Source organism: Gossypium arboreum, chromosome 2 (assembly GCF_025698485.1).
Source record: "Gossypium arboreum isolate Shixiya-1 chromosome 2, ASM2569848v2, whole genome shotgun sequence".
NCBI lineage: Eukaryota > Viridiplantae > Streptophyta > Magnoliopsida > Malvales > Malvaceae > Gossypium > Gossypium arboreum.
Window position 1 is genome coordinate 22,309,592 of NC_069071.1, and position 23,854 is coordinate 22,333,445.

The 23,854-nt window shown below is 32.2% G+C and overlaps 2 protein-coding genes across 2 annotated transcripts; one reads left to right on the forward strand and one right to left on the reverse strand.

Moving 5' to 3' along the window:
* Window positions 1-11,687: 11,687 nt before the first annotated feature.
* LOC108467212 (amino acid transporter AVT6E) lies at window positions 11,688-13,950 on the reverse strand. Its single transcript, XM_017767792.2, is given in 3 exon segments — window positions 11,688-11,886; window positions 12,082-12,507; window positions 12,509-13,950. Coding segments are annotated over 2 exon segments (1,455 nt in total). The 5' UTR covers window positions 13,573-13,950; the 3' UTR covers window positions 11,688-11,886; window positions 12,082-12,116.
* Window positions 13,951-14,522: 572 nt separating this feature from the next.
* Window positions 14,523-15,049, forward strand: LOC108466170 (uncharacterized). The gene is made up of 2 exons (XM_017766526.1): window positions 14,523-14,648; window positions 14,702-15,049. Exons 1-2 carry the CDS (start codon window positions 14,523-14,525, stop codon window positions 15,047-15,049), a joined length of 474 nt encoding a protein of 157 aa, XP_017622015.1.
* Window positions 15,050-23,854: the final 8,805 nt, after the last annotated feature.

The window sequence follows — 23,854 nt, forward strand, 5'->3', positions numbered from 1 at the left end:
TTGGGTGAATGGATTTAGCCCAAAGAGATTATGAATATCCTATGAGGGTAACACACATAAAAAAAAATGTCTATGGACGAGCATAAATTAAGTTGTTTTTATATATGTCCAATTAGCTCCTATGCTAGCTCAACACAATCCTTTGTGGATTGCATTTGAACTGATACATTGTATGAATAAAAATGACGAGTAGATAAATCAATTATATGTATCACTGTCTGCAACGTGCATTTTTCACTAAAGAATAAGAAATGACTTAGAGATTAAATAAACCTCTTCGAATTATTATTTAATTTATAGTAATTAAATAATTAATGCTCAAAGTGGAAATTGAATTAATAAGCCATCATAATTTTACAACAAAAGATAATTAAATTCATTTACTCATAGATTTTAATACAATAAAGTTGTCATGAATTTGACTGAATTAGCATTGAGCTAAGAAAATAACTTAACTGGGTACATTTGTAACACCCCAAAAATTTTCGATAAGGCATGTGGTATTGTTCTTGTAACACCCTTACTCGAATTGAACCAATATATCTCAAGCAAAGGTTATCACATTTGAGCACAAAGGCCACTTAACTTAAAACATCATATTAAACACTTCATTTTAAAATATTTAAGCTTGTTTGAAGTTATTTGAGTCATTTCTAAGCTTCCTCTAAATTTTGGTTGCATTTGGGGGCCATTCAATACATTTTTGGAACAAATCTGGGTAAAGAAGATCAATATTGTGACATTGGTAAGTGAATGTCAAAACATTGGTGGTAAAATACCCTAAGGTCACGAAAATCGCTAGTGGTGTCACGACATTGATACCAGAATTTCCCAATGTTGTAACCTTGGCTAGTGAATATCGTAACATAGGGGACAATTTGCCCAAAATATGACTGAAACACCTAAAACTAAGTAAAAATTATCTCTAATTGTTCTAAAACATTTTTAAACATTTTTAGGCCTCAACAAATATCAAAATTCATACTCCAAAACATTTTTAGGAACTTTTGTTGTTTGGAGTCCTTTATTAAGTCTGTGCTACTTAGGTTGTAGGCATTCATTTTCTTCAACAATTGAAATATCTTCACTTACTCTAAGCCTCTTTTGATACTTCTTAGTAACTGATTTCTTAGAAGAAATAGCAACAGCTCTCTCCTTAACACGTGCATCTCTCAAAATAGCATTAATGTCCATATATGGTGCTTGATTGGGCGAAGTATGAGATTTTGAAAGAAATCTTGCACCATTAATGTGAGTATTAGCTTGGGTTGAAGAAGAAGAAGGAATAATATAGTGAGTAATAAGCTAATTACGAGGACGAGTTCCACAAACTTCATAGAAATAGAAAGGAGGGTCCCCTATTCGCCCAGTTAAAACTTGGGCTAGGTTACTAGTAGCATTAATAGGCTAAGCCTCAAAAGCTGATGATACATTAAAGTCATTCAACCAATTGATGGAATCATTCACTCAACAACCATTTGGGATCAGATTCTGTAAACAATATTGGAAGACATTTCTAACTGTAATTGTTTCTACTAGCTTCAATGTGTGCCCCCTACTCAGTTTTTTATATTGTTTCACTACAACTTCTGAATTAACTTACTGATAATGAGCACAAACAAATTCACAAGGAAGAGACCAACGTATGGAAAACCAAAACCATTTTCAAATCTACAAATGACTCTTACAAATTTGTTTTTCTTTAGGTGTAGATTTGAAATACTATTTTGAATTATGGGCTTACAATCTTGTGGAACACTGAAGTGAGCATTTCCAACACTAGCCCATTGCCTTCTAATATTTAATTGATAAAACTTCTGGACAACACCAAAAATAGGTGGTTCATTATACATGTAGCAATCAATGAAGGCAACCAAGGACCACTACTAATAGTTGTCCAAGTACAATACCATATTCTAATAGTACTAAGCAAAAGAATAGATGTAATAATAGATGAAAGCTAACCTCAAGTAGAGTTGAAGGAAGGATAAATCCTCAAGTATTATCACACAGACGACACCTTGGCGGCTATCTCAAATCATAAGCAAAATTTGGGTAATGAATACCCTGAGCTCCTAAGTACTTATATATTTCTTCTTGGGTGGTAGTACATTCATATGAAGGAGTTTTAACGCTTAGTAGGGTATCTTGGGGCCCTTAAGGTCTGAAGATGAAAGGGTTCTTGGGAATGGTGTTCCGATTATTTTGGCTATGGACTCTTTTTATAGCATTTGTTCTAATCGTTTTCATATATAAGTACAATAAAAAAATGAAATGAAGAAAAGAAAAGATTACCTTTGAGAAATTGAAGACTAAAATTGATGAAGGTAGAAAGATTTTGAAAAAACAAGTTAAGGTTTCAATTGATTAAGCAAAAGTGTTTGAAAGGGGATGGAACGTATGTTTTATAGAAACAAACATGTGCAAGAAGTCTATTTTGTGGAAACTGTTCAGGTTCTCTAATTCAATTTTGACATCTATCAAAAGGGTAAGTGTGTAACATTTAAATTTATGGGAGAAATCTCCAAGTTTTGAATTCGCCCAATGAAATAGACAGATGGTATTCTTCATAAAAGAAATTCCCAAAGTGTAAGTTTCTAAGAGAGAAGTTATTTCGAATATATAAAGAAGTTCACCAAACTCATAGTATGCATTTAGCACAAAATAGTTAGTTTTTAGTTATGTACTGAAAATTTTCAAAGTTAAAAATTTCGAGGATGAAATTTTGTTAAGGCAAAGAGAGTTATAACACTCCAAGTCTAATGAGTCTAAGGTTTTGGCATATAATAGTTAAATAGTATGTCTAGCGAAGTGTAATCCGCCCAACTGCTCATTTTGACATATACGCATGGGCATATAGTAACCACCATAAAAGTATAGTAAGGATTTATTTTATGATATTTTGTTATATTAAGGAGAAGTTTGTGTAGCAATAAAAGGGTAAGTATGGTACAGGTTAAAGCCAAAGGTATAGAACGCCTCATTTGTATAGAGTACTATGTTAATTAGATTATAAGTAATCTGGTTAGAAATCCGTTGGATAGCCTAGCCTGATAGTTATAAATGTGGAGTATTTATTTATGTTTTCATCGGTAACTGTAGCACATTAAGAAGGTAAATTTTGAAACATGTGACACTTGTAGAATTCCACTAAGTATATTGGGTCATATATATATCTGATATGGGTTTTGAAGGGGTTTTTTCACTAGAAAATGTTATTCTTTAGTTTATCTACTATAAACCAATGGTAATTCCTTCTTTCTAAGCTGAAAGCTAAATATCTAAAACTAATCAGTGGTTATTTCATCTTCGGATAAGTATGACAATTCTACATGTTAGATTTTGATTGAGTAAGTCTATAAGAAGTATATGAACAGTAAGACAATAAGTACAAGGTTTTGCAAGAAGGTTGATAGCATTTGAGATGATAGTATATAGTATGAGAATAAGTTGTAATGGTGAATTTGTGTTCTATAAGCAGTTGTTGCTGCTGGATCATGTTGGATGTCCAAGCTTGGAGCTTCAAAATATAGTTTAGGTAAGTTAAGGTGAGTATTCATCCCGACTCTTTATTATGAACTATTTTTTTAAAAAAGTATGTCTTTTTAATCTTAGATAAATAGATAATGATGCCTACGAGAAATTGTAACACCCCTAACCCGTATCCGCTGCCAGAACAGGGTTTCGGAGCATTACTACCATTTACAGATCACTAAAAAAAATTTAAATACTTACCGATTCAATGCATCATATAAATAAATATATTACCATTCAATCAACAGTTTGACAGTTGTATAAGCATCAAACAGCAACATTGTTAGTATACTTGCACATATCTCATATAAATTCAACACTGATATATCTATTTTCTCGACATATCGCACTTGAGTTTAATAATAGTCTCAATTACATAATTTCCTTGTATCAACATATCAAAGATAATCATATATGTACATGTCATGAAACATATCATGCTCTTACCGCTTTCTTCATAAGCATATATCATTCATTTCATTATATCAATATTTCATGCTCCATCATTTCCATATATTTTATGTATATTTATTCCTAAATAGCTTATATCAAACTTAACATAAATTATATTTCATGTACTTATACTTATTTCGCTTTATCTATCTTCATAATTATTTCATATAACCATTCGTCATCCGATACATATTACCCGAATATCAATTGTTCAACAGATGCTAGAGCGTCTCCGTCCACGGTCTTATTTATCTTTGACATGATGCCACGTGTCTTTCAACTATGGTCTTACTCATTTTCGTCATGTTGCCATGGTATCTTTCAACCATGGTCTTGTTCATTTCATATCAGGTTGCCATGGTATCTTTCAACCATGGTCTTACACATTTCATATCAAAGTTGCCATGGTATCTTTCAACCATGGTCTTACACATTTTATATGAGGTTGCCATGGTATCTTTCAACCATGGTCTTACACTCAAAGTTGCCATGGTATCTTTCAACCATGGTCTTACACATTTCATATCGAGAGAGCACACTCCGCTGAACCTCATCCTTGCAAATGGATTACCACCCGAGCTAAATCCTCGCAATATAAACTCATAGAGTATTGTCGGGATTACCACCCGTGCTAAATCCCGCAACGACAATTACTCTAATGAGATTGGATCTGAATTACCATCCAAAGCTAAATTCAGACCCTAATTCGGATTACCCGTCCGGCTAAATCCATTTTACACGTATTCTTCTGGAGGGCTATATCAGATAGGATCACCCGTCCGGCTAGATCCTTTTACCGTCAATTCCTTTTCGAGATCCATCGAATTTTCCTTTCATTCAACCGGATTTCTTCCCATTTTATCAAATATATCAATGTTTTATAAATTTTCATACAATGAACATTCAAATCATATTCACATCAATAACATACAATCTCAAGCATTTCGAATATAATTCAAGTTACACGAACTTACCTCATTGATTGCTCGTGTTTATTATTTCATTATTCTGATACATTTTCTTTTCCATGATCAAGTCTCGTATTTGTGTCGTCCGGATCTTTATAAATAAATTTGATCATCATTTTAATTCATTTCATATTCTAATACATTTAATTAATGCTCTAGGCAAAATTACCATTTTGCCCTTAAACTTTTAATTAATGACGATTTCATCCTTAGGGACAGGAAAGTAAAATTCTTGCAATTTAATCCTTATTTCCAACTATTATTCTCATATATATTGATAACAGTCCATGAATTCTATAAAATATCAAAATTTTCCATAATTTCAACACTTTTCAATTTAATCCCTAAAACATGTTTTCCCGATCTTGAACTAAATTGATAATTTCGTTAAATTTTGTAATTTAAATAATAAAATAATCTATTTCATGCAATTTAGTCATTTCTAACATTTTTACAAAATTGCCCATAAAATTTTACTTTTATTCAATTTAGTCCCTGAGCCTAAAACATGCAAATTAGCCATGCTAGATGAATATTCATACATATTTTCCTCCTCCTCCTCTCCATTCAACATCCTTAATTTATATAACATACAACAAGTAACACTATCAATAATTTCACTATTTACTTATATGTACATTCAAAACTGTCCATTTGCATCATAGTCACTAAATTATTTATATATTAAGCTACAGAACTCGAAATTAAGATCCGTTAATTTTTCCTGAAACTAGACTCATATTTATTCTTATCATAAAATTTTCAGAATTTTTGGTTTATCCAATTAGTACAGTTTATTCATTAAAGTCACCCCTGTTCTGCTGTCTGACAGTTCTGACCCTTCTTCACTAAAAATTAGTTATCTCCTTTTACAGAATTCAAATGATGTTCTAGTTTGTTTCTAATAAAACTAGACTCATTCAGGATTCTATGAATATAAATTTAAGCCTCTAATTATTTTTCTTCATTTTTTTATTATTTTTCAAAGTCTGAACAGGGGAACCCGAATTCATTCTGACCTTGTCTCACAAAATTCATTATATATAAAAATTTACAAATTCATTGCTTACACTGTTTCTTCTATGAGAAACTAGACTCATTAATATTTAATTCCATATTTTTTTCATCTTCTAATTCAATTTATAAAATTTATGGTGATTTTTCAAAGTTAGACTACTGCTGCTGTCCATAACTGTTTTAGTGCAAGATATTAATTACCATGTTATAACACCCTTATTTTCTTTTTCTACACCATTTCTCATCACTTTCTCTTATTTTCTCTTCACTAACATATCAAGAACATAGGACCTTATGTAATAAAACTCTACTATAACATTATTTCCATGATTTATCAACAATAACAAACTTAAAACGTATTGAAATCTTGATGTACTTACCTTATTCTCTTGATACCAATCTTTAACTTGATTTTCTCTCTCCTCCAGCTTCTATTTCTTGAATCCAACTTGATATTCTAACTCCCCATGTTCTCCTTAACATTTCTCTCTCTGGTAGCTATGGAAATTCATTTGATTTTTGGGTGAAAATGGTGAATTTTTGGTAAAGGACCAAATTGTAAAGAAAGTAAAACTTTCTTTCTTCCTCTCTTTCTCTCACGTTAGTTTGCATGGAAAGGAAAGATGATGATAATTCTTCATCTTTCTTTCCTTATATACTAAATAAATAATAATAAAATAATATTAAATATCTCATAAAATATTAATAAAATAATATTTATCTAATTAATTAATTTAAAATATCATTAACATAATCATTACATTCTAGAATTCTCTCTCTACTAATTGACCATTTTGCCCTTCATGATCTTTTAGAATTCCATCCTTGAGTCATCATTTAATTTGGTAAAATTGCAATTTAGTCCCTCATAGTTCTTCACTTATTCAATTTGGTCCCAGTTCATCCATTTTCCTTAGTTTCTAGATCATTCTACCCTTAAAATATTTACACTATTGGTCCTTCAACTTTTTCATATTTACACTTTAACCCTTTAAGTCTTGAGTATTTACTCTTAGGCAACAAAACTTTTCTAACTTTTACAATTTAGTCCTTTCCTGAATCAAGATATCATAATTTACTTCCCAATGTTGCCATAACTCAAAACTTCCCTTTTTATCACTTTATTTCCTTATTTTATTATATCAAGGATAATATATTACTGTAAAGATTTTCAGGGTATTAAAGAAATGGTAAGGATATGAAGTATAGTAAAGGTGAGAGATGTACTGTAAAAAAATGTATAAGGTTTTTTTTAAAAGAATGATGTTTGATAAGCATGTAGGTAAGATATGGTATAAAAGGTGTATGATTTAGCAAGATGGTGACTATTTGGGTAAAAAAATGCCAAGTAAATGTATCGTTGTGAAGCCTCTAGTAGGGCATTTATACTACTAACTAGATTGGCATATCATGGATTAAAAATGAATGTAAGACCATGAGGTAGAGGCCCATGGTGGTAATGGTATGATTTGGAACCATTCATGGTGTAGCCTTCGATGTATGTAAATCAAATTGGCAGATCATGATACATGAATTTATGTAAAAGTCCACCTGGACAATAATCACGAGATTTTGTATGAAGCCTCCATGGCGTATTTTGTGTGAAGCTTTATAGCGTATTTTATTTGGCCCTTGTTGCATGATCTTCTATATATGTCTAGTATATATTTGTCTTTACGGTAATTATGAATAAATTATGTTAGTTCTGTATGAAGTATAAATAAGATAAGTTATTGATGCACTCAGGAGTAAGGGTCGAGTAAGATCAACATAATAAATGAATAAGTTCTATAAGTGCTGTTGAAAATAAATGTGTATTTGAATGTTAATAAAGATCTTTGTCGTGATGATATGATAATGTTGGAGTTGGACATATTTATAACTATGTATCACCTAAGATATTGTTAATGTAGATTCGTTATGGTTGATTTAATCAAAGTTATTTGGAATCTGCCATATCTGAATTGAATAATGACTTCACCTAAAATCTTATGAAATCTAAATTTTGATTATTACGAACATCTAGGGTTCTGAAGTAATGTTGTGGATGTCATCGGATTGATTTATGAAGTACATTATCGATATGAGTTGTATGGTAATAGTTCAAGGTATGATTGGTTTAATAGTTTGATGGTGCTCAGATCTGTGTAAGTATTCATCAAATGCGTATGTATCCGTCTATGTTTAATGTTGTGAATAACTATTTTGAGATAAGAGTAAGTAATAGAATATGATCTGTACGAAACAAATTCTAAAGATAAGTTCTGTTGAAAAGAACATATGTAAACGAGAGAATTAAGTAATATATGGGAAAAAAATCTTCAATTAGTCAGGTTAGAAAGAATTGGTATATTAAGAATATATCAGTTGGCGCGTACGCGAATCAAATTGTATTAATATCCACCTAATAAGTAGTTCAGAAGGTTGGTGGGCGCATAGATGATAATCAAAGAATATAAAGTAATCACCAAGGTACAATGAAATAACGCTCACTAAGTATTCATGTACTTACAAGGCTTGTTATTTGTTTCAGGTTTTGGTGTCAAGAGACTACGCTTGGAGGGGCGATGCCAAGACTACGCCAAGGAAGAGGCGTATAAGGATATTATGCATATAGAGCTAATGGGGTGGTGTATTATAGAAGTTTACTTTAATGAATATGTAACTATTAGATAGTTGTCTTAAGAATGATATGTGTAAAATTTTGTAATATTTTAGGTTTGAGTTCCATATTTGTTTTCTTGAAATTTAATCTTTGAATGTAATTAAAATAGAGTATGTCTTTAATATGATGATATCTGATACGATTTAGTGAGTTTGTCTAAGTGTTCTGTATAGTAAAACCTAAGATCCGAATCTGACGAATCGGATCCAGATCAAATAGTGAGTGTTACATGTAAATAGGGGTGTTCAATCGGTTAACCTATCAATTAACCAACCCGAATTACCATTAAACGAATTAACCGATCCTTATAAACCCTTAACCATTAATCGAATCGAAATTTTTTCAAAACAATAATCGAACCAAACTTTTTCGGTTAATTCAGTCGGTTAACCGAATTAACCGAAATTTATATATATATATATTGGTTAAAACAAGTATAAAACATATTCAAAATTAACCGACTTAACCGACCGATTAATTTATATTTCCAAAAAATTAACCGAATACTTATATATTATAATATTATTTATTAAATTCGGTTAATTGGGTTAACTAACCGATTTTGAACCGAATTAACCGTTAACCGAACATTCAAAAAATTATTAGCCGACCCCTGACCGAATTAATTCTGTTAAACGACCGGTTAACTGAATTCAATCGATTAACCTAATTAATTCAGTTTTACCTTAAATTTGCACAACCCTACATGTAAATACCATGATCTCTTCACTCATGTTTTCTTGATAACCTCTTTAACACAATCATATTTATAAAATTCATTTACCTTGTTTGTTCCATGTCTCACGATTTAATCACATCTTGTTCTCTCTTGTAATCAAATCATCCCATTCTTGTAATTCTTTTCTCATGCTTTCCAATCTATTTCGCAATTTGCATCGTAATTCTTTCATTCAATTAATTCTATAGCTACTATTTCATCTATATTACATCATTACTATCTCATCAGACATTCACTATCACGAATTCAAGTTCTATCTCTTTCTAATTTATATTTCACATCCATCACAACATTTCACTTCAATACCATTACCTTCAATATTTTAAATCTTGATTCACATCTCATTTTCACAATCATTTTCTTATGTGGCATGTACTTCTATACTTAAAAAGTGTCACATTTCAAGACTTATACATCACTTAAACATAACTTATTCTCAAAGCATTTCATTAACTACTTAATACTTTCATTACCTAAGTACTAAGCCACATTATTGCCCATAAATTGAAACTCATACTTTACCATCTTGCTTTGTTGATAATTTTTCATTCAATAAGACACACACAACACTTTCCATGCGACCACTTTTTGCATACTACACATGAAACAACGTGTGAAACTTCAAGGAAGGTCAATAAATACTCATGTGAATCCTATACTTAACTAAGTGTCTAATATAAATTTCATTACATCATATTAATTCATTTCTAACAGTTTAATTCAAATTATGTATTATTATAAAATTCATTATGTCACAAAATTAAATATTTGCTTACCATGAACTGCACATGTTTAATTCACTTCATATGCTACCTATTTCACTTCACATAATTATTAATAAGAAATTCTATCACAGGCATCAATGTATGAAAATCACATATTTAAACTATATTAATTGGTTTTAAAATAACATTTAATAAATAATGAAAATAACCTATGCAGGAAGATTAAGAATGAAAAAAAAAACACGTTAACTCTACATTATAGTTTATTCATAAAAATTACTTTTCAACATTAAACAGGTAGCATTATTTTCATTGAAATTGTAGTTGCATAAACCTCAAAAAATCTTCTCGGTATGATGGTTTTCCACAGTTCAAGAGTAGAAAACATCCAACTTGAATATTAAATGAAAAACATCCATGTAAATCGCATACATTTCTTGATGTTGAAAGAGAAGGGATGGAAACCTGAAACTGAAAGATCCCATCCATACAGCCTTTCTAATATACACATTTCTTAATTAAAACTACATCTTTCTTCACCAGAAGATTATCAATTGGTTTCCTTTTCAGAGATCAGTGCATAGAATAAAACCCCGGATTGAATGTTAAAATGGTGATATCTCCACTCACCAGTGGTTCAATAAAAAGTAAATTAAATACCATATAACCGGTTCTTTAAAATAAATGGAACAAGAAGGGCCTCTGATTCTTGGTTGAGCTGTTCCTGCTGATCCAGTTTTTCCAATACTCTGCATTCATGTAGGCGCATAAGAAATCGACAATGCAATATATTATTCTACTATTCACCAGCACAAGACCACAGCTTTCATCAAAGACATCACAACCTAAGTTACCAGGACTCAAGGGTTACTGTCGTATATAGGAATACATACAATACACGTATGCTCAATTATTTTTAATTTTTGTTCATATATATGAAGTATTATATCCCATGTGCCCTCCCATGTTTGAATATATATCCTACGTCAAAGTTTTAGAGAAATGAAGAATTTGGATAACAGAGACAACTAAACAATGTAAAAAAGAGTGTCAACAAATGAGAAGGGTGAGACTAGAACGGGAAACTAGATGGTTATCTTTCAAAGTTCATATCATGAATTTTATTAGAAATTCCAAAGGCAAAAGACCATCCCGGAGCTGTTTTCTTTATGTCATTATATAAATTAATCTAGAGAGACAGGAACCATCATCTTTCTTTAATTAACACAAATTTTGTATTAAAAATGGTAACAAAGAGATGAACAGTTTGAAAGACGTGCTGCGTTCTGTGTCATTTTCTTAAACAAATATAAAATACAACAGTGCGTATTTAAGTTTTACAGTACAATTATATTGAATATTCTCAAATTGATAATTAGTTTTATTTTCAAGATTCAAATATAGATTTCAAAACATATAGGCATAAATCAGCGATATCAGATTTGCATGATGAAATCCATATCGTCTAATAAATATCATACGGATTTCAAGAAGGAAGCAATTCTAGTTTTTGTATTTGAATAGAAGCAGCTACATGGCAGCACAAGCATCATAAAAATTGTAACAGTCAAGTAGCAAAATAACTCTTCCTCCAAATAAAAATGGAAAGTATTATTAAATCAATTGTAATATTTTTGCTAAGCAGATAGTTATACTCTAATCTTTTGCGCAAGAAGAAACATGTAACTAAGCATATCCCTTACATGGTTCAATTTGTAAACTCCCAGTAACTTACAAGACATAAGGGTCCATTCTTCATATGCCGGGTAACCTGCCACAGTTGCTCTGTAAAGCATTAAAAAGGCAATACATTAATGCATGATCAAAGCGTCACAGACTTCCAGTGTACTGGCACCTCAGAAAAAAAATGCATCACTGTAGCGATCATCTCAAACATCTGATTGTCTATTAAACAAGCAAAGCAACATAGGAATATATTAAAAGTCTTCAAGGCTTCAAGCAAGATTATCAAAACAATACCTTCTGAAAACAGGTCTGAAACTCTTTAAGAGGAATCATTCAGAACTACTTTGGATGGTATAAATATTCCCGATTATCCCAGCAATGCTAACTATCACAGCCAGTATTAACATTAACCACGACAAAAATTTTTCTACTCTGCTCAAGCTCATGCTCTCTTCTTGCTGACTTATCCTCAATGCAATTAGAGCAGGGAACGTAAAACCTAAGGAAACAGCTGTTGTTGCTCCAGTAAATTTGAAAGCTGTCCATATATTTGGGATCATAGTAGATCCAATATATATAAGCACTAACAATATTACTGTTAATGCCAAAGACCTTTTTTTACTCTCCGTGAGAGGAGCTGATCCCTCAAACACCAAGTTATCCACAGTTTGCCGTAGGGAAAAGTGAATAACAGGGAAAACCAGAACCAAATGAAGAGCAAATATAATTCAAAGCAGTGCTAAAACGAATTCCCAGATTCCTATCAAAATTGGTCAAAACATCACCTTCAGTGTCCTTTCCGAAGAGCAAATACCCTGATATTGCTGTTCAGGCATAGACCACAACACAAAGAGCAGTTGTGATCCTCCCCACCTGATTCATCTTTTGAGGAGATCGCCCTTCGAGCTCATTGTATATAGGTTGAACATTGAAATGGCAAACATATGCATTAGTCATAATAGGGATAACTACTAGTAAATCCAAAATTGCCATTTTCGATCCAAAATCTGGGCTCATCCTTGGAGCCTCTATCTTCCCTTCAATAAGCTTAATGAATGCAACAGCAAAGCAAACCACAACGAAAACAACAGCGAGAGCTACCGAAGCAGCCGAAGTCATGCTCAATGAATCAATCCTATCTAACACGCAAAGTGGAGCAAGAAAAACAACCATAACAACCAAAACCAATAACTTCCTATGATCCCAAAAACCATGTCCTAACCACTGATCGAAAACCCCAATATGACGAACCGAACCAGACATAACATCACCCATAATAATCAAATAAACTATCAGGACACCTGCATTGTTGACAATTATGCAAATCTCAGACAAAACCCTAGCAGTTCTCCCCATTGCAATTTGCACAACTTCCCCATAAGATCTAGCTTTACAAGAAACCGCAAACCTAATCAACATCTCGACACTAATTTCAGACAAAATCCCAATCAGGATTATCAAAAAAATTCCTAAAACAATTCCAAGAACCTTCATAGTAGCAGGTAAAGCCATGATTCCAGCACCAATAATTGTGGTGGTTAAGTTAAAAACAGCACCAGAAACACCAGACCCGCTATTGGGTTTACTTAAAACAAGGGTACAATCATCGAGATCAACATCAACATCAGTATCAACATCATCAGTATCAATAACCTTGGGATGATTTACCCGGTTCCCATCATCAGAGAGGAGCGATTTTTGTTGGGATCTAAAGTCGTGGGGTTCATTTTGCATTTGTAATTCTACAAATGAGCCTTTGGGTATAGCTGAATAATTACTATCCATTCTAGATCAAAGAAATGATAAAGAAGATTGAAACTTTGTGAAGATCTCTCAGGAAAAAATCGAATGTAACGATTAAAAAACTTACAGAGAATTGGGAGGAATTGAATTGAATGGAATGGATTTTGAAAGGGTCAAGAAAAAGCAGCAGATCCGTGGTGGGTCAACGTTTTTGGATGCTTTCTTGGAAGGGGAGAGAGAGCAATTTGTTTGGAAATAAAGGAAAAGCTTTCCAGTGCTGCCCCATTGGAGGATATAATTTTATAAAAATGTAGATTTAATCTTTCGATGTTGCCATGTTAAATGAATGAGATAGATCTAAACCATCATATTTATCACTTTGCCTTATTCTGCCCTTATTATTATTAGATTGGTAAACTACACCAGTAGTGTTAAATTTTCCTTAAAATGGTTTTTCCTTTATACTTAAATTATCTTCTCTTACATAAATTAGTTTATAAGGTTTAACACGTAACACTATTAGAAATCGCCAGATCATTTTTTTAATGTGTTATATATATTATATTGGTTCAAAAGATAAAAAGTTATATATATATATATAATTCAAAAAATTAAAATTAAAAATATAAATACAAATTTTAATTAATAATAATATACAAAATTTGAAAATTTTATAAAAATTAAAAATATATATTCTATAAAAGTTGTAATAAATTTTATTATCTTTTCAAAATGATAAATTCTAAACATTCAAAGCAATCAATAAAAAATAGAAAAAATTTAACTTAATTCTTTTCAAATCTAGTTTTCAACTAATCTTTGTTGTCATCTTAAAGATGCAGGATAAGGGAATTACTTGATCGTGCCTTTTTGGACTAATAGCTTGGAGAATTTGGAAGAACAGAAATTTGTTCATTTTTCAAAATATTAATTGGACGGCTTATGATGCTCTTAAGTCCTCTCTTAGTTGGGCCCAACATTTTGAGCCATTTATGCTTGGGACTAAGGCTATCTCATCTTCGTCAGAGATCTATCACCATTCTTCTGATGATTGGGTGCAATTATTTACTGATGGTGCAGTGGCTAGAGACTCCGGAAATGCCTCAGCAGGTGGAGTGGTTCGTGATTAAGATGGAAATTAGATCTTGGGATTCACTCATTATCTGGGCAGATGTTCACCTTTGGAGTAGAACTTTGGGGCATTCTTGACGGCATCTTCATTTTATTGAATAGAGGGCATAAGAAAGTCAAGATTCAGACGAATAATTTAGAAGTGGTAAGGGCCTTGACTATGGAAGAAAATGTGAATTTCGACATTACCTTGCTTAGAAGAGTTAAACGAGTTTTGTTCTCTGAAGATCAGTGGGTAATCAAGTATGTTCCTCGAGAGTGTAATTTAATTGCAGACCAATTGGCAAAGATTAGTCTTTCTTGGCAAACTTCCCTCCAGATATTTGAATTCCCTCCTATTGTAGTGGCTATGACTATCCAGCAGGACAAAGCTTTTAGAGTTTCTTAGTTTCTTTTAAGTTGTAATTCTATTTTTGTTTTTTCACCAAAAAAAAAGCTTAATCTCTAGAAATTGAAAAAGTTAATTTAAAATTTGAATAATTGAATATATAGATTTTAGAACATTTTTATTTTTTAAAATTGCAAAAAAATATATCTTTTAAAATATATGAAAATTACTTAAAAGTAAAATAAAAAAAACACCAACATGAATTAATAGTGGTCAATGCTAATCAATAATCAATGTTGGTAAATGATTGGTCAAAGTCAATGTATTTTTTAAATATTCTCTTTTTTCTATTTTTAAATTTAAATTTTTAAATTTTAATAAACCTATTGCCACGTGGCACATTCTAATTAGCTGGATGTGCCAAGTGACAAGTTCTAATTGGTGCCACATGTCAATTGATTGTTTAATGTCATTACAAAAAAATAGGATGAGATGAAAAAAAAGTTTAAATACTTAAGTGGGAAAATAAGTATAGCTGAGGGGTCAAGGTCAAAGTGAGTATTAAGCTTTGTTTAAAATTATTTTATGGTCTTTTGACTTTTAAAAGTTTCACTAATGTTATCAAAATATTATATTCTAGTCACTTATTCATTAAATTTCATTAGCCCATTAACTAAATAATGAGGTGACATATTAATTTTAAAAATATTGGTTTTGTATTTTTAATTTAATTACTGAAATATGGTTGAAATATTTAATTTAATTACTAAAATATGGTTAAAATATTGGTTTTGTATTTTTAGAATTTTTTAAAAATAATTATAAAAATATAAAAACATAAAAATTCTAAAAATATGAAAATTAATAATTTATTTTCTAAAATTATAATTATATATATATATATATATATATATATATATATATATATTTAAAAAAACAACAACAAATGAAGAAAAGAAACAAACCCACCAGTTGATTGGTAAAATAAAACATCCATTACAATTACCATTACCTTTTATGTTATTACTATCAAGATGTTGAGGATGATCCAAAGCATCTGGTTTTGGATAAAGCCTCACTCTGTGAACAAAAAACCAAATCAACTCTCAAGATGAAATTTTCAATTGAATTTTAGTAAATAATTGCATTAAAAAAAACAGAGACAATAAAATATTTAAGGGTACACTACATCAAATAACATTCAACTTTGTTTATTTTTCAATTTTTCCACTAACCTTTTAAAATTTATAAAAATGTCACTAACATTTTCAAGTTATTACAAAAAAGCCACTCCATTGTTTATTGTCGTTACTCAATTAACGTGCATTTGACGTGGTGTGCTAAATATGCCACGTGTTTTAAAAAATTGTTTTCTTTCTTTTTCAATATTAATTATCTATCTTTTTTCATTTCTTTATTTATTTTCTTTTTTACTCTCTTTTCGTTTATTATTTTTGTGACATAGAAGAATAAATAAATTAACTACATAAATTAATTCATCCCCCTAACAGGGAGACCTCGAACAATCGTAATCTATTACTTCCATCATGTACCAACCTGACCAGGCTATCAACATCCTAGTTATCCTCTCTAAATATGTGCCAAATACTCCAATGATCAATCTAGGACAACAACTGATGAATTCTCCTAATCAAAGCATAATTTGAACCATTTGAAGGCCTCTCCTGAATGGCTTTAGCCACCTCAAGAGTATCAGTCTCGATTAACACATTATCATACCCCTGATCAATTAAAAGAACCAACCCATCCAAGATGCTTCACAATTCGGCATCAAAAACTGAACAACTCCCCAAGTACTTATTAAACCACGAATCCACCCCCTATTTCTATCTCGCACAATTCTCCTTTGCTGCAGCAAAGCTAGCTTCATACCTGACAGATCCATTAGTATTCAAACAAACCCAATTTCTGATCAAATATGAGCCAGGAATCAGTTTTCAAGGCTTAGTGGCTGATCTTTTACTCGAAGAGACATATTGTTTAGCCAGCTATAAGAAGCCTTGATAGCATCATTGCTACTCTAGGATGCGCCTTGAAAAATGAAGAGATTTTGATTCTTCCAAATGTATCAAGTGATAATCCCAAAGAAATATTGCCAATCAACATTACCCAAGCACTAGTTATAACAGTTCTGTAAGTTTGAGACAAGTCATTCCTGTAAATTTCTAGAAAAGTAAGTTATATCGGTCAACAGGAATTAATTTACTCCAAATATTTCTTGCTGCAGGACAATCTCTAATGACATATAGCACATCTTTTGAGATATGCCCACAAACCCCATAGGCCGTATTGTGCCCAAGACCCCAATGAACTCTTTCTATATTAGTAAGCAACTGCTGCTTGAAAGCAAGCCGAATAAAGAATCTAACCCATTAAGGCCCTTGATATTTCCAAAGGAATCTACCACACCACTTTCGTCGGATTCCATGAACTTTTCTGAAGTTTCCCATAGGCACTTTTGATAGAAAAGAAACTTGTTAAAGTACCACCCCAAATAATCCTATCAACCCATACTACCGAATGGGGTGAAGGAATCCCCACAATCCTCCTGATTACCTCCTCTAATAGCCAAAGCTGAAAGAGATCAAGATTCCAAGCGCCATCATCTGTAACCATATCGCTCAGAAGGCAATCCAAATCAAGACTGGAATAATCAGGAATCAAGCTAATTAGAGGCCCTATATTTGGAACCCATAGGTCACACTAAAATCTGGTATTTTTTCTATCCTCCACTGACCAAAGCAAATTCTCTCGAATAAATGGACAAGCCTTTGTGAAGGCTCTCCATAAGAAAAAAAAAATCTACCATGTGATAATGTTTTGGTAGCCCATTTGCAACCCTATATTTGGCCTGAAAGACCTGGACCCAAAGAACCTTAGAGTCATACACAAGATTAAAACCCAACTTTATAATGAAGAAAGTATTGTGTTCCTGCAACTTTCAAAAACCAAGACCACCATGTTCCCAAGGTTGACATGCAATATCCCAACTAACCAAAGCCAATTTTTCCCACTATTAGAAGACCCCCAAAAAAAACTGTCTGATCGTACGTTCAATTTCATCATATAGCTCTTTAGGAATCATCATTGATTGCATGAAATAACTAGGGATGGCTAGCAAGACCAACTATGCCAAAGTGGACCTTCCAATTAACGATAGTTGTCTAACATCCCAACTCTGTAATTTACTACGAATCTTATCCACTACAAACAACAAAGTACTATTGGTTACTCTATCATAAAAAAAGTGGCACCCCAAATAGCTCCCAAGTTTATGTACTCTATGAAAACCAAGAATATTGTAAAGGCTTCCCCCTAAAGCATCACTCACTCCTTCTGAATAGCATATATTAGTCTTGTGGGCATTAATCTTATGACCAAAATAATCACAAAAATTGTTCAAAACTCTTTTCAGAACTCTGGCTTGATTCTCTCTTGCTTGGCCAAAAAGAATCAGACCATCTGCAAAGAAAAGATGAGAAAGGAGTGGACCTGAACGAGACAGACGAATAGGAACCCATCACTTGGAGTTGATAGCCGAATGAATATTGTTCCCGAGCCATTCCATACACATGACAAAAAGATAGGGAGATAGTGGACACCCTTGACGAACACTCTTTGCTGACCGAAATTTCTATGTTGGAGTTCCATTACATAGAATCTGCTTAGTGGAATTTGTGATGGCAAACATAATGAAATTACGGAGAAAATTCGGAATACCTACAGCCTAGAGGGATGCATCAATAAACTCTATCATAAGCCTTCTCAAGGTCAATCATGAAAGGCAACCAATTCCTATTCTTCTATTTAATTTTCAGGGAGTGAATCACTTCTTGCGCAATAATAATGTAATCCATAGTGCTTATTCTTGCAATAAACTCATTCTGCTATTGCCCAATAATTCTTCGAAAGACCACTTTAAACCGATTAGCAATGACCTTCATAACCAACTTGTAAAGAACCAAACACAAACTAATAGGTTGAAACTATGAAAATGTAACAGCTCGTTTTTCATTGGTGTCGAAAATAATGGTTTCAGGACCACAATTTCGACGAGTGAGTATGTAAATATGAGGTATTTAGATCTCATTTTCATAAATTGAGCTCATAAATATTTTTATTAAATATTTACAGAGTTGTTATATAGGTGTATTAAATTTTGGTCCGAAAATTTTAACGTTTGGATAGTTAGTTAAGGAAAAAGGACTAAATCATAAAAAATGTAAAAATTAGTGGTTATTGAATTTTAATGATTAAATGGATTAATTAATATGAGTAGAAGGACTTATAAGTCAATAATACCTTAATGTACATATAATGGACTGATGTATTTTGATTAATATTTTATGTTAATTATATATTATTAATATTTATAATAATAAAAAGTAAAAAGAACGATAACAAAACATTTTCATCTTTCTTTTTCAACTTAAGAAACCCAAAAATTCATGGATGAAAATTCAAAAGCTTCAGCCATCTTCTTTACTTTGCATGATCAATAATCTCATCGACCGGGTGATATACGAGGAAAAGGAAAAAATTATGAATTTGTCCCTGATAGTCAAATTACTTTGACAGGTAAGTTCATACTACTTTCTCCGGTTACAATTTGTTATTAAATGTTAATTATTTATATATATAAACTATTCAAACGAAAATCAGACTATATGGTAATAAATTGAATTCTAAAATAATTCCGATGGACTGAGAAAAAGTCTCATACACGAGATTTCTGAATGGTTTCTATTTTGGACCAAGCTCCAACATTTGTGGACTCGTATATACTTGTGACACAGATTTAGCTTGGACTGGTAATCTGTTGTCATTTTAAAGGTTTAGCTTGGACTTGTAACCTTACATATATTTATAGCCCTGGCCAAGCTATTTTTCTATGTTGTAAATGGTTTAGCCTAGAAAGGTAACCTGACACATCAATTTCTGTATACAATTAGCTCAAATGAGCATTATATGTTTCCCGTACTCATGTATTGAGTTATTTTACAAAGTTTCATAAAAAAAGTAAAGGATATACAAAGTGAAATTGTATCGTTTATGTGGACAAAATATGAACTCTGAATATTCGTATATTCGTTATTTATTGACCCAGAAATGTTGAACTATGTCATGACATGAATAAATATGATAAGGATATATGATATAATTTTTAAGGATGAAAGTGATGCAAAGTGATAAATTGGAAAATAGATTCATGATAAATTTTGAGTTAAACTTGGTATTTTACCATTTGATATTATATATGTAGTTTGGACTAAATCTCATATGGTTGATGTTTTGAATACTATGATAGGTGAATTTGTTTCATAATGATTCATGTAATTATTGAATGGTTAAGGTAAGCTATTTATTTATATTGTATAAGCTTACTAAGATTTTATATACTTACTTGGGTTACTACTTTTCTGTAGATTTTGGATTCGGAATGTATTAATCGGATTAGCGAGAAGCTCACACCTACCGTCACTTGATTTGGTAGACTTTCAAAATTTGAAAATTGGTTACTTATGGCATGTATATAAGATGTTTACTTTGCAAGTATTGATTATGTTTTGGTACCTTGGTTGTAGATGTACTTATTTGCAAACTTGATGTATGTAATGCCTAATTCATATGGTAATGTGTTGGTTTAAGTCAAGTTGAATGGCACTTTAGGTGTTTATGTGATAGTAAGTTTTGGTACGAATATTGCTATTTTTTTATGCTAGAATGAATGAGCTGAATGATTTGGATGATTGTTGTTTTATGATTGTAATGTGGTGTCATTGAGGGCGTTGGTTAGGGTTAGATTGAACGTTTATTTAGCATGTTTTGGCATGTTTTAATGAGTTTTGAGTTTGTATAATTAGATGCAAATGGTATAGCTTGAATTCTAAGAAAAGGTGTATGTCATTGCTTGAGTTTAATGATGTTTTAGGTACACACTGCTTGTGACATGGTTTGCCACACGGTTATAAGCCCCACAAGGTTGTGTACACGGTTGGTAACACAATCATTTGCTCTATTTAAAATTTAAAATTTTAGTTCTACATGACATCAATTAGTTACACAATCTAGAGACACGACCATGTGTCTCCTTTCACACGGTCTGAGCTCTGTCACACTATTGAGCCACACGACCATGTCCTTGCACCACACAATCCCTACCTTGGCAAAGGCCTGGGCACATGACCGTGTGACCCCTGTTTTCATTATTTGCCTATATTTTATAAAAGTTTTATTTTAATCCAGAATCATTCCTGGTTTGTTTTAAATGTTCCGCAAGTTTGATTTAGGTCCTGATATGATTGAATACCATATAAATGATTTTAATTTATTATGAATTGATATTTTTGGCTTTTTTTGAGTGGTTGATAACCCCTATTTTGTATTTTACCTGTTATTTTGTAAATGTTTCAGATTGGTCCCGATTTAGTTCTAAACTTGTTCAAATGTTTTCATAAGCCCAACTAAGACTCAGTTTTTATTGTAATGCACGTCTAACGTTGAATTAATTTGTATTTATTGATTATTGAATAATAATGAATAAATTGTTTGTGAATGTTTCAATTTTCTTTTGTAGCATCCTATAGCTCGAGTTCGGCCAGTAGACCAGGTAGAGGGTGTTACAGAAAAGCTCTCAGGATTTTGAAACTTAGGAATAAGGGAAATTAAGGGGTTGTTTAGTTCTAGATCAATATACTCCCCTGCAAATATCTTCTTAACCTAAGCACAAACATAGACCCCAACTCGATCCCATGACTCTGAAAGAAAAGAGCATGAAACCCGTCGCTACTAGGAGCTACATAACAGTATTTATTTCCACATCAAAGATTGGTTTATTAAAAAACTGGAGCTCTCCATGCTCTTCATCCTCAAGTTACAGATACAAACTAGAATAAGACCCCTCATCGGACCCAAATCCTCACCATACAAATTTTAAAAGAAACTAATTGCCTCATGTCAAAATTCTTCCTGATAAAAAATCCACTCCCCCACTTCATTTTTCAATATCGTGATCCGATTCTACTTTCTCCTTTGGAGTGCACTTATGAAAAAAATTAAAATTACGGTCTCCCAAAGAAAGATAATCACATCTCACCTTTTTTCCCACAAAAGTTCCTCATGATAAAGAAACATTTTCCAACTTTTCTCGTACCTCCAGTTCCAACTGAAGTAAATAGTTCGAGTGAGAATAATCTAGACCTTTCTGAATATTAGTGAGCTTCTAAATCAACATTCTTTTAAGAGCCTCGATATGACCATACACCTTTTTATTTCAATCCTTGAGTTGGCTCGTAAAATGAGAAAGCGCAGTGAACATATAACCATTAAAACTCTACTTTTCCTTGACAAAGTCAGAAAAATCTAGATGCTCAACCCATCCAGCCAGAAAATGAAAAGGTTAACCTTTAGAAGAGTGAAGTAATGGCCTAAAAGACAACAAAAGAGGCCTATGATCAGATTTGAGCCTTGGAAGGTGAGTCATCAAAGAATTTTGAAAGAAAGTAATCCATGCATCATTTTTTATAGCTCTGTCAAGATGCTCAAAGACTCTACCTCTATGCCATATAAAGGGAGAACCTCTAAACCCCAAATAATTTAATTATGTCGAACCCATAAAATCCCCAAAAGAGGATCATCTTTTCCCATTAACTTGCCCGCCTTTCTTTTCACTAGAATATAAAAGAGCGTCAAAATCCCCTATTGTCAACCAAGGAGAATCGTTACTTGAAATAATCACCTTTAAAGCATCCCAAAGCCACCTCCGTCTGTTACTATCAGGACTACCATAAACAAAGACAACAAAAAAAGGCAACTGGAAAGAGATGTCAAAAATCCAAATCAAACCAAATACCTCAAGAAAAACCAATTGCCTCTAACCGATGGGAGCATTGAAATCTAAGATTAGAGATAATTGAGTTCACTTTACCACCTCTAACTCTCATCTCTAAAAGACTTACAATGGCAGGTTTGTATTCTCGGTTGTACTAACGAAAGATCCATGAAAACTTGCTACTGGTATAGCCTTGGAAACTCTAAGAAAATATTGATAAACTCATAAAATCAAAAGAAGAATATAAGCGAACCTTAATAACTCAAACTAGCAACTTCCTTCACGACACTTCCCATCACAACTTGTCATCACATGCTCAGCCTCATTCTTGATTTGAGAGTTGATAAGTTTGGCCATGGAATTCAAGGTGTCTGACAGAGGAAAACCCTCACAATACTAGAATTTTTAAACTGACCCCTACGATCCTGAATGATTTTTCTGATTACTCTATTACTTCAAACAACAACACATTTTCCCCCTGAACCTCTCCCTTTAGAGGTCGGATGCCCTTTACCAAGTTCAACCGAATCACTAATTCCCAAGGGCTTAATTTATTGGGAATATCACTCTTCTTAAAAGATACAAACTCTCCTTAAAAGATACAACTGAATGTCTCCTAGGATGAAGAACACCCTTATCAAGTTTCACCATCGACTCTACCGGGCCTTCAAAAGTAGGATTAAAATGGGAACTAATGCTTGACGAAGCCATTATATCCTTACCAACCAACAAAGTGCTGGAAGCATTTAATCCAAAAAGATCTGAATTCGAAACTAATTCCACATCATTCACGAGTGCCTTCATAAAATTTTTCAAAAGGTTTGGTGCCACCAACACCCTACCAGGAAATAGTCGACCAAGCCCTATTAACTCGAGGATAATAGTTTTTTTAAAAGCTCCAGACTCCAAATCAAGCCATTCCATTGAAAACCCATGCTGATTATCACTTCTCCCCAAACTAGGCCCATTCCCCTTGATAGCTTTGGTCCCACATAAAGCCCAAAATCCAACTG

Coding starts and splice junctions, on each gene's coding strand:
- LOC108466170 (XM_017766526.1), top strand. CDS start 14,523: ATGCTTGGGACTAAGGCTATCTCATCTTCGTCAGAGATCTATCACCAT. Junction 14,649..14,701: donor ATGCCTCAGCAGGTGGAGTG/GTTCGTGATTAA, acceptor TTATCTGGGCAG/ATGTTCACCTTTGGAGTAGA.